We start from the raw sequence: 10,651 nt of genomic DNA, 5'->3' as shown, positions 1-10,651 counted from the left end.
ATTCATGATATATATGAACTTTATTAATGATCCATAGGTGTGAGAAATCATCTTTAGATGGGAGCAGGAGTTTTATTTGACATTGTGAGTATTACTAATCCTGTTAGTAAGGAAGAAATCGGACCTACCTATTATCCATTGATTTATTTCAAGACTTGTAGCAATCTGTAGCTAATCACACAAAATTCACATATTAGCTAGAAGCAGCTATCCGGGGCGAAGAATTGTCTCCACTCATAACGTAAAAATTCTCAATTGATTAGTACTGTAAACAATTGTTGTTCGATTTTTGGTCTATCATGATTTCATTTCTAATCTAATAAGTTGTTATTCTCAGGAACAAATGAAGGAATTATCATCTCAGATCGAACCAGTGGTAAGATTAAGTTTTTTTCATTACTAAATTTATATAACGGAGCAATTTCAACTATCTGGTGTATGAGTATACACAGGGCCTGGTTATATGCTGAGAGTTATTGTTAGAAGGCAGTTTCACAGTGATATGCAAGGACCGGCAGTGTGGTTAGCTACCAGCTATTAGAGTAACTACATGCTGAGTACTAGGAAGGAGATCTATTCATAGGGGTAATAACTGACGAGTCTATGCCTCGCTAGTGACTAGGAGATCGGCCAGAGTGAAGCGCTGATTGCCCAGTGATTCTTGTATTCTCTACGCATTGCAGGTCTGCTGATGGTGGCAGAGACTACGTCAGGGAAGTCTACAATAAGCGAAAGCTCTATAGCAATGATTAAGCTTACACATAAGCGAGAGCTCATTCATGCAGACCCCAGTTGTGTGGCAACCAAGGCCGCAGGTGTTACAAAGGCTTTGACTAAGAGTGGTTGCCTTGGGTATCAGAAACACCTACTGGCGCTTTAGAGAAAAGCGGGGTAGCAGTGGTATTGTTTCCCAAACCGAGGAAAGGCTTCACTGGAACTAATTAAGGAGTTAGGAGTATAGAATAGAAGTCTTTTTAGTATAAGTAGTACTCAAGCTCCTTCTCACACTTCAGTCCTGATTCTCCTCAGTATTCATCAGAAAGAAAAACGAAGTTATTATAGTTAGCAGAGCCCTTAAAGATTATTGAGTTCTAGCAATAGTATTTTTAAACAATCTGCAACCTGATTGTCTATCTTGCATAGCCATCTCTATTCTATCCTATTCTATTTCTCTTAGAAGAGACCACCGTTATAATTTAAATACTTAAAATACAACTATTGCATAATATATTACATAGTGTGAAATATGTTATATCACAAACATAAGCGGCTATCGATCTGACTTAATGTTTTGGCTAAAACAAAAATATTCTGAAAATAAATGTTTCATTATTTCCATTAATGGTTTATAGACTTTTTTGTACGATTTAATTATAATTTATCCATATTACTATATTCGGTTGTTCTATCCATCTTTAAATTAATACGAGATAAACCCGGCATATTTTGCTTTTTCAATGAGTCAAACTGACAAGGATTCCGTTGGAATTTGTATTATTGATTGCAACATAATAACCGCTATTGCATAATACATTTAGTGTTTCACATCACTCACAACGAGGATCTAGCGCAATAGTATGATTACTAAATGCATTGGAATCACGTGTTTTTCCTCCTTTTTTCTTACTGTTTACCACACTATATATTCCGACTGATACCCCCGCATGTTGATAGCTTTTTGTACACTTTTTCATCCCCTATCTATCTGTAATACCGCAAATTCTGATTGTTTTCATCCAAACATACATATCTTCAACTCTAAAAGCGCTATCTGATATCAAATCCATAATGTCTCCCTCAGAATCTCCGCTTTTCAACTCCTCTTCAAATCTTTTGGAAATACAGAGTACCAAACCCTCTAGTATTGACTTGCTATCAGTTATTGGTACATGGGTTGGAGTTCTACTGGCACTTCTTACTATCCTCGCCCAAATCTACAAACATTGCACCCAAAATACGGCTGTAAGTAATATTTCTTCCATCTGTTCTCAACCTCGTTTTTTGCTTTCTAAAGAAACAAAATTAACAAGCATCAGACTCCTACTCCAAACAACAGTACCTATCATCTCACTCAAATTAACAATAACTTCAATAACACTTCTACCGGAATTAGCGATGATATCAATACCACCTATGCAGATGCTATCGAAGAAATGGCCTAATATTTGAATGAGAGATTCATTAGTGGGGTGTGGAAAAGTTTAATATTATTAGAACATTGGTTGAAGGGGGGAATGTTTGTCTTTGTTGTCACAAGTATTGTTGCCATGTTATCTCAAGTTAGCCTTAGCTTTGTTGGTTGCTAGCTCTGTTACTGCAAGTGTTTATTTTTTTGTTTTTTCCGGTTTAGTATTATTTCAATAAGGAGATGTCTGCAAGTCATACAAATATAATTTATATCATTTCAACAACTCGATATGTGTAACCTTTTCGTGAATGCTCTATCACCGCTGCTCAATTACGCTCGCCGACAGCAAACCAGGAGTATCCGCTTGGCTACGAGTTATCGCTGCTACTACCCCGCCGCTATGCCGCAGACAACGGGCCTAAGTACCAGCGGGCTACTTCTTATGAACATGTTCCATCGCGACGTAGCAATCACCGCTCCTGGCGGCGCCAACGGCGAGCCGGGAGACGCAACTGACGAAATCCCCCAATTTAGACAGTCGTCTCATATCCACGGTCCTTGTGAACGTATACGTATACTACCAAACGGGGCCGTGTATTACCGAACGGCCAATAAGCAAGAACTGCCCAAATTGGCCAACTCCCATTACTACATCTCGAGGGTGGTACCCGGGACACTATGATTATCTCGTTTTCTCTTTGGTAGTCCAGTCCGCCCATCAGCGAGCGCGGCTCCTCAGCGAGCGTTGCCCCGCTACCACGAGGATTCAACGGTTGCTACCCACCAAATTTTGGGTGGACGCTCGCTGATGGGTGGGGCTATCTGTAGTACATATCCCCGGACAGAGTCTAGTTGGAACGCTATGACTTCACCTGGGCTCGAGGGAGTGATGGAGATACTGCGGTTCCGTCTACAGTGGAGTCCCGATAGTAGCATTCTCGATAATATATCTAGTTGTGTAATCCTAAACGAGTCGGGCTAATCCACTACAGCTGTGAAAACAATGCCGAGTGACAATCTATGAAGCTGCCCGAGGGGACCTTCCCAGGAGCAATATGTCGGCTCTAATAACTATTCCACCCTATGATTAATTCGCCTAGGAGGCAGCTATAGCTATACTTGTATATTCTCTAAGTATTATCCCGCTGCGTCCTGTTGCAACCGAATTTCACATATTTAGGCAGAGTTCCCTCCCAGTGGGCTAGGGTTCGCATCCCCACAGCATCTCTCCTACCAAGCTTTCCAATCCGCACCATCCATCCGCCAGTCAGGGGCTCAGCAGCTCGCCAGGAACAATTCCACTTCCTTTACCACTTTTACCATGGATCCCAGCACCCACGCACTCACCCCCGCCCCGGAAGCTGCAGCCGTGCGTTCGGGCGGAATCTTGGCGAGTCGCGAAGGCTGTGCCTCGGAGTATTTAGAACCGGCGGGGTGGTGCATAGAAAGAGAAATAGGGGAGGGGAAGGGGGAACGAAGAAGAGTGAGATTAATTGCAGGGCTCTTGAGCTCGGCCATGTCAGAGGTAGAGTTGAGCTAATTGTAAGCTTAGTTGACATAGCCTTTGTTGTCTGTCCGAGCACAATTGTAACTAGCTGAGGGTTAGGGGTGCACTATAGGTGATACTCCCAAGACCTTTCTTTCTCAACGGCCTCAACGCCGTACACTCACAGACACGATCGATTGTTTGCCAATGCTCCTTCATCTATCAACAACTCACTCTCCGCGCCCTGAGGAATAATGAACTCTCTCGTGCAAACACCGGCAATACCGAAACCGTGATAACTCTCCACAAACGCCACCGACCTACCCCCCCTGCACTCCCCGCAGTCTCGGAACACGGTAAGCAGTGCCGCCCACTGCAGGCTCAATTGGCACCGAGGGGGGTGGAGGGACCGGGTTCCTTTCCACTGGCTTGTGTAATTGTTCCTGCAGATGTTTCCGCTCGCAGCGTACCCTTGGTACTCTACTATATGCGAACAGCTACTAGCCACCGACTGGTACTGCACATAGTGCTTCTCTTGGCCTGTTGAGGATATATCACGGCGCACCCAGGATCAGGGGAGGAATTGGACTGACGGCCCTTCATCAACCCCCGACACGCACCATCTCGCACCATGTCTTCCGAGCTGGCATCTAGACGAACATCACCAGCATACACTACACTGCTATTACAGCCGTGTATAAAAACACCATGAAACCTCCCCCCACTCTGATCCCCCATTGCCTCGACTGCACCACACCGACCTCCGCGCCACCACAGCGCCCTCCATTCATTCATTCACTCACTAGCTAGTACAGCAGCACCATGCTCCTCAAATCGCTCTTCGGCGCCGCAGCGCTCTTCTGCACGTCCGCCCTTGCGGCCTTTGGCGTGACAGACTCAGGCACACAGCTCACCGTCGACACCAACGGCGGGCTTGTGTTCAAGGTCAACAAGAGCACGGGTGACATCATCTCGCTCGTCTACAACGGCGTCGAGTGCCAGGACTCGTCAAAGTTCTCGCACATCAGCTCTGGTCTGGGCAGCGATAATGTCGTGGCCACCACTTCGGGGAGCTACATCAAGATTACTGTCACCACTGACACCTTGATCCACTACTACATTGCCAAGGTATGCTTTCTCTGGAAATCGTTGACAGTGATCATATAGACACACAGCTAACATTCCCCACCCAGTCCGGCGACCCAATCGTCTACATGGCCACCTACATCACCGCCGAACCCACCGTCGGCGAACTCCGCTTCATTGCGCGCCTCAAGAAGTCCGCTCTCCCCAACGGCGTCACCGCCTCCGATGTCGAGGGCGGCACCGTCGTCGAGGGCTCCGACGTCTTCCTCGTCGACGGCCAGACCCGCTCCAAATTCTACTCCAGCAAGCGCTTCATTGAGGACCAAGTCCACTGTGTCACTGGCTCCAGCATCGCCGCCTGCATGGTCATCCCCGGAAACTCGTACGAGAGCTCGTCCGGCGGCCCCTTCTTCCGCGACATCGACAACCAGGGATCGTCCCAGCAGGAACTCTACTTCTACATGAACTCCGGCCACGTCCAGACTGAGGCGTACCGCATGGGCCTGCACGGCCCATACGGGCTTGTCTTCACGACCGGTGCTACAGCCTCGTCCACCCTCGACTTCAGCTTCTTCAGCTCTCTCTCCGTCACCGGCTTCGTTGCCGCCAGCAGCCGCGGTTACGTCTCCGGCACCGTCTCCGGCGTCACCTCCGACGGCGTTGTCCACTGGAAGAACTCTGCTGCGCAATACTGGGTGTCCAGCACCGGCTCATTCACCTCGCCCGCCATGAAGCCAGGTACCTATGACATGATCTTGTACAGCGGCGAATACCAGGTTGCGTCTACCACTGTTACAGTCACCGCTGGGTCAACCACTAGCAAGTCCATCACCGCCACCGCCGGCACCGCATCCGTCATCTTCCGCATCGGCGCCGTCGATGGCCGTCCCACGGGCTTCAAGAACGCGGCTAACCAGCTCGTCATGCACCCGTCTGACTCGCGCATGTCCTCGTGGTCGGCCGTCACCTTTGCCTGGGGTACCAGCTCCACCGCCGACTTCCCTATGGCGCAGATCAAGACCGTCAACGACCCCACCACCATCACCGTCACGCTCACCGCCGCCCAAATCACCGCAGCAAGGACACTCAAGATCTACACCACTCTTTCGTTCGCGGGCGGCAGACCCAGCGTGGTGTTCAACAGCTACACGGCGGCAACGCCGGCGGCCCCGACAAAGATTGATAGCCGTGGTTTCACGCGCGGTGCGTACAGAGGGTATGGAGAGGTGTATGAGTTCCCGATTGCGACGTCGAACTTGATTGCGGGTGTCAATACTATCAAGATCAGCTGCGCGAGTGGAAGCTCGGGGGATACGTACTTGAACCCCAACTTTATCTATGATTCGATAGAGCTGTTCTAGGCGTGTGTGTCTGTGTATTATTAGTTAGTTAGTTACTTTGTGGGGGAGTGGTTTATGGGGTGGTAATTTTACAGATTTTTGGAACATCAATCACATCAAGATAGTCGTACCTATGTGAAGCCGTGATATCAAGTCTGCCTTTCCAACTCGACTGTCAAACACAACCAACGCACCCCTAACCCTACCAAGACCGCCAAGGATCCAATATGCACCTTCCCGGCCCTTTAGAGTACCGCCGCCAGGGTTGATCCGTAAGGCTGTAAAATTTTGTACTCTATTTTGGTTTTCGGCCTCTCCAAGACATGGCTGGCCAAATAGATGAAAAAAAGAAGGCTTGCTGGCTAGGCAGCACTGAAGTCGCGTCATCAGTGAGCAGATTTAAAGCAGTGGTGCCCAAAGCGGGTTCTCTGTCTCTACTCTGTGCGGTCTCCATTCTACGGCGAGGGATTCGGTTGCCTATTTCGTCTTCAAAGTGGCGATATGCAGGATCCAAGCCTCCTGCAGATCTGCCTCTTTGGTGATCTATTGGCTGAGTACATAATTGAGCGGGATACGTGCGGACTACGTATGCTACTAATCGTTCAGAGAATAGAGTGGAGTGCCTTGAGACGTAGAGTAGAGTGGAATGCCTAAACTGCGGGGTGCAGGAAATTTCGAAAGCCTCTGCCTGTACTCTGATATGAAACGGAGGACGAGGTGTAGATGATGATAGATAACGATGCACCGTTTGTGTTGAGATATTCGCGTGTAGAAGTGCTTCTACTTTACAGCTCTGAAAGCTGGAATATCATGTGCGAATAGGCCTGCAGCTGGACGGGAGTAGACGAACGAGAGCTTAAGCTTGTTTAGGTGTCAACTTGAGGCTCTTAAGCTTTCTCTCAAACGTGCAAACCCTTCACACGCCCTCCCGCTTTTACTTCCGAGAAACGGGTCCTCTGTGCAGCAGCCAACCGTTGTTTGAATAGGTGTTTTAACACGATACAAATCATCACTCTCATATTTCTGCATCCGAGCAGTTAGAGCACTAGAGCTAGCCTTCAGACCCTGGATTGATCGAGAGATCTCGAGTCAACAGCCTGATTTAAACGTGGAGCGGGAATCCACAGCCAGGGCTCTAGGGATTTACCTACAGTACTACAATACCGCCAAGCCGAGAGCTCAAAGCCAAATTAAGGACTTACGGAGAATCTATTTTTCCTAGTAATCCTAATAATCTAAACTTAATTGATCAAACAATTGTTTGCTAGTATATATATACTAACTACATGTAGTTGCAGGACCTCAACGCTCGAAACACCCTAGCTTAGGCGAACAACAATTGGCCATCAAGACGCTGCAGTAAGCCCTGCTTTCAATTGCGCCTCCCCCCTCCTTCCCACAATCACCGCTCGCAGGTTTCATAACCTCCACCACTCCTACTGACGGCTGCCACGAAACCTCCTCTGCACATGCTGTGTTTTCGAGTACCTACTAGCTACTTACTTCTCTGGGCAGTCCACAACCACTGCAGATAGACCCCCCCCCCCAAACATGCGCGCGTCTACCCATTGGGTGGCACCACAGGCGCCAATCCCTTCCCTGCACGTCTGCCTGACCAGACTGGCCAGAGCATGCGAGCTGATCGGTTGTGCATGTGGTGGTTACACAATCTATCCGCGCACCCCTCAGCCGACACGACGACATCCCACAATCGTTATAATATCAGTATGGCTCCCCCCCACCCCCCGTACGTTGAGAATGACCAAACCTCCAGCCTCGATCTCCTCCTCCTCGAACCTCTCTCCCCCAGTGTTCCTGTGTTCCTGTGTGTGAGTGTGTATATATTTACAGTGGGCACCTAGAGCAGAATACATACGTATAATAGACTCGTATAGGATGCAGGCAAGACCAAATTTAAAAGTACCGCCCTACACCGACACCTACGTCGACGAAGGCCGACTCGACGATGTGCCACCGACCCCAACGTCCCCAGCCCTCCCCCAGCACCAGCAGCATGACCGACAAACCGATAACCTCAGCGCCGACCTCTACGGGGGGCGGACGCCTGTAGCTAGTATGTCCCCACCCCACAATGCAATTGCCATAATTACACCCCCCACTAACCACCTTCTCCAGCCCCAGACTCGATCGCCTCCCGAGCACGCACCGCAAAGCAATCCACCAGGCCGAGCTGGCACTGGATCAAGCCCACACGGCACGACGTCGACCTGCACTACGCCCGCGGGGACTCGCACTACAACCATGGCGACGACGTCGACACCGACTACCTCCGCGCCGACCTCTGCCAAAAGAAGGTCAACGACGTGCACGTGCACCTGTGGTGGGTAGGGCGCCAGGGCAACATCCGCCCGCTGCACCACCAGAAGGCCATGTTCCGCGAGATTGTCGTCACGGAGCGGGCATACCTGCACATGGTGTGGTTCGAGAACAGCATCTTCCTGAAGCCGCTGCCCGAGTACCTGCTCGACCGGGCGTGGTTCGAGAAGAAGATCTGCCCGGACCCCGAGCTGTATAAGCTGGCGTGTGGGTTTCTGTATAGTTATTCACGCCTCATCGTGCACCGCAGCGACCACCGCATCGCCATAGAGGAGGGCCTGTTGCCAGAGTATATGGGCTGGGTGCAGTGGTGCCGGTTCTCGAAGGAGATCCGCGAGGGCGTGGACTTCAGCATGATCAACAAGCGCTACCGCTACGGCGAGCTGCGGCTCAAGCGCCTCAACCACGTGTATCGGTTCTGCAGGGGGCAGGTGCGGGGTTTCTACAGTCTTGACCGCGGGTACAACAGCTTCTTCACCCGGAATTTCGGGTGGATGGTGGGTCTGTTTGCGTTTTTGACGATCATCTTGACGGGGATGCAGGTGGTGCTGGCGACGGGGCAGGGACAGGCGGCGGGCAATGGGCTGTTTGAGGAGGTTAGCTATGTGTTTGGGGTGGTGTCGATTATTATTCCGGTGGTGGGGACGGGGACGGCGTTGGCGCTGTTTTTTGTGCTGTTTTGGTGGCATTTTGTGAAGACGCTGATGTATAGGAAGAGTGTTCAGAATAAGAGGAGGCAGAAGGAGGAGGACTTGGAGCTGGCGAGCTAGCGGCAGTAATGCTTTGGTTAGTTTTTGGTTATTTTTCTGGTTATTTCTTTTGGCATGTTTGGTGTGTGTTTTAGCGATGTGTTTTTACTAAAAGTATGGATTGCTTTTGGAGCCATGAAGGTTCCTGGGATTGTTGGATTGCATGGACCATAGTTAATAGATGTCCCATGTGGGCTATAAAAGTCTTAATTTTGATTTAGAGAATAAAAATCCACTCTTTATACATAGTCTTTGAAGCCACTTCTCATATATTTGTTGCCACGCTACATGTAGTTTCCTACTTTTTCTCGAAGCTTATTGCGACGTTGCCCATCTCACGAAACTGTATCAGGCGTACTACAACTCAAAGATTGTGAACTTGGAACAGCGTTTCTATAGACCCAATCCACCGAGGGTAACTTACAGACAGCTAGCGATTTTAAGTGTATCTTTCGACAAATATACTACCCACATGCAATGAGGCCAATACGTTTAATTACCTAGAGTCTCTCCACAGCTTATCACCCAATTGTGGAACTTCTTCCATGCCGATGTTTGGCTACAGCTAACTATCGTAGTACTCCGAAATTTAACCATCCCTGATATCCGAGTGATACATCATGATTAGCATATCATTCCCCGAACAACACATCGTATCTTGCCTTAACGTCGCCGCAAATATCCCAACAGTGGCTGTCAATACAAGTCGCTCTGGAGATTTGCCTGTGGTCGGGTAGGTGTTTATCAGAAGAGAATATGATGTGGCTTGTACCATTGTTCGTTTCGAGAATGTCATTTGGTATTTTAGCTATCTTTCCTCCCACTAAGCACAAGGCTACGTGCCAGGAACGTCTAATTTAGTATGGGATCATATTTCGTGCGGAGGGTGTTCTGCCTCATTATAGTTAGGCCTTCTCAATTTACTTTTGAGGTTCTGGTGATACGCTGTACTCGCCGCTTTCTAGAACTAGCAATAAATAAACGAGAGCCCTGAGCGGATTCACTCGAAAGATCTGAACTTAGGAGGACTGGCTGTGGATCGTTTTCGCTGATTTTCTTGGTCTGGTTTGGTTGATATCGAAATCGAGTGTCCTATGCTGCCTGTTAGTCTGAGGTACGGGGAGGACAACTAGAGGAGGACGGCCAAGGAAGAGGATAAGTGAGCCGTACTTACCAAGGCCGTGGTCAAAGGCCTCTTTGCCACCTGTTTTCAAGAACGTTTATTGACAAATAAAAACTTATCATCGATCGTCGTTTTCAACAGTTTAGAGGAACATGTCTGTGGGTTATGTGGGGCGAGTTCAATGTGTGTGGACGGCGATATTGATTAAGGATCGATAGATGGAATATAATAGTTGCGATTATTAGTTCTGGTTCTCAAGTAAGTAGCGACGTCACGCGTGACATGCAGGCAGCCAAGCTCTAGCAAATGTCACGCTTTTCCCGATATCTTTGTAACGTAGCGTTGTTTCATTACGTATATAAATAAGCTTTGACGCTAATGAAATGTAAACTATATGTAGCC

The 10,651-nt window shown here is 48.7% G+C and overlaps 3 protein-coding genes across 3 annotated transcripts; all 3 read left to right on the top strand.

Annotated features, from left to right (window-relative positions):
• Window positions 1–2,528: 2,528 nt before the first annotated feature.
• On the top strand, window positions 2,529–2,810 carry H6S33_003315 (uncharacterized protein; the record flags this gene model as incomplete). The annotated part of the gene is made up of 1 exon (XM_044834692.1): window positions 2,529–2,810. The coding sequence occupies one exon, from the start codon at window positions 2,529–2,531 to the stop codon at window positions 2,808–2,810; it is 282 nt and encodes a 93-aa protein (XP_044692522.1).
• Window positions 2,811–4,436: 1,626 nt separating this feature from the next.
• Window positions 4,437–6,061, top strand: H6S33_003314 (uncharacterized protein; the record flags this gene model as incomplete). Its single annotated transcript, XM_044834691.1, has 2 exons — window positions 4,437–4,742; window positions 4,808–6,061. 2 exons carry the CDS (start codon window positions 4,437–4,439, stop codon window positions 6,059–6,061), a joined length of 1,560 nt encoding a protein of 519 aa, XP_044692521.1.
• Window positions 6,062–7,936: 1,875 nt separating this feature from the next.
• On the top strand, window positions 7,937–9,147 carry H6S33_003313 (uncharacterized protein; the record flags this gene model as incomplete). The annotated part of the gene is made up of 2 exons (XM_044834689.1): window positions 7,937–8,114; window positions 8,177–9,147. 2 exons carry the CDS (start codon window positions 7,937–7,939, stop codon window positions 9,145–9,147), a joined length of 1,149 nt encoding a protein of 382 aa, XP_044692520.1.
• Between the last annotated feature and the right edge of the window lie 1,504 nt (window positions 9,148–10,651).

This window comes from Morchella sextelata (assembly GCF_020137385.1).
Source record: "Morchella sextelata strain SCLS chromosome Unknown scls_14, whole genome shotgun sequence".
Classification (NCBI taxonomy): domain Eukaryota; kingdom Fungi; phylum Ascomycota; class Pezizomycetes; order Pezizales; family Morchellaceae; genus Morchella; species Morchella sextelata.
The sequence above is the reverse complement of the archived record's forward strand: the minus strand, read 5'-3'. Positions and strand labels throughout refer to the sequence as shown.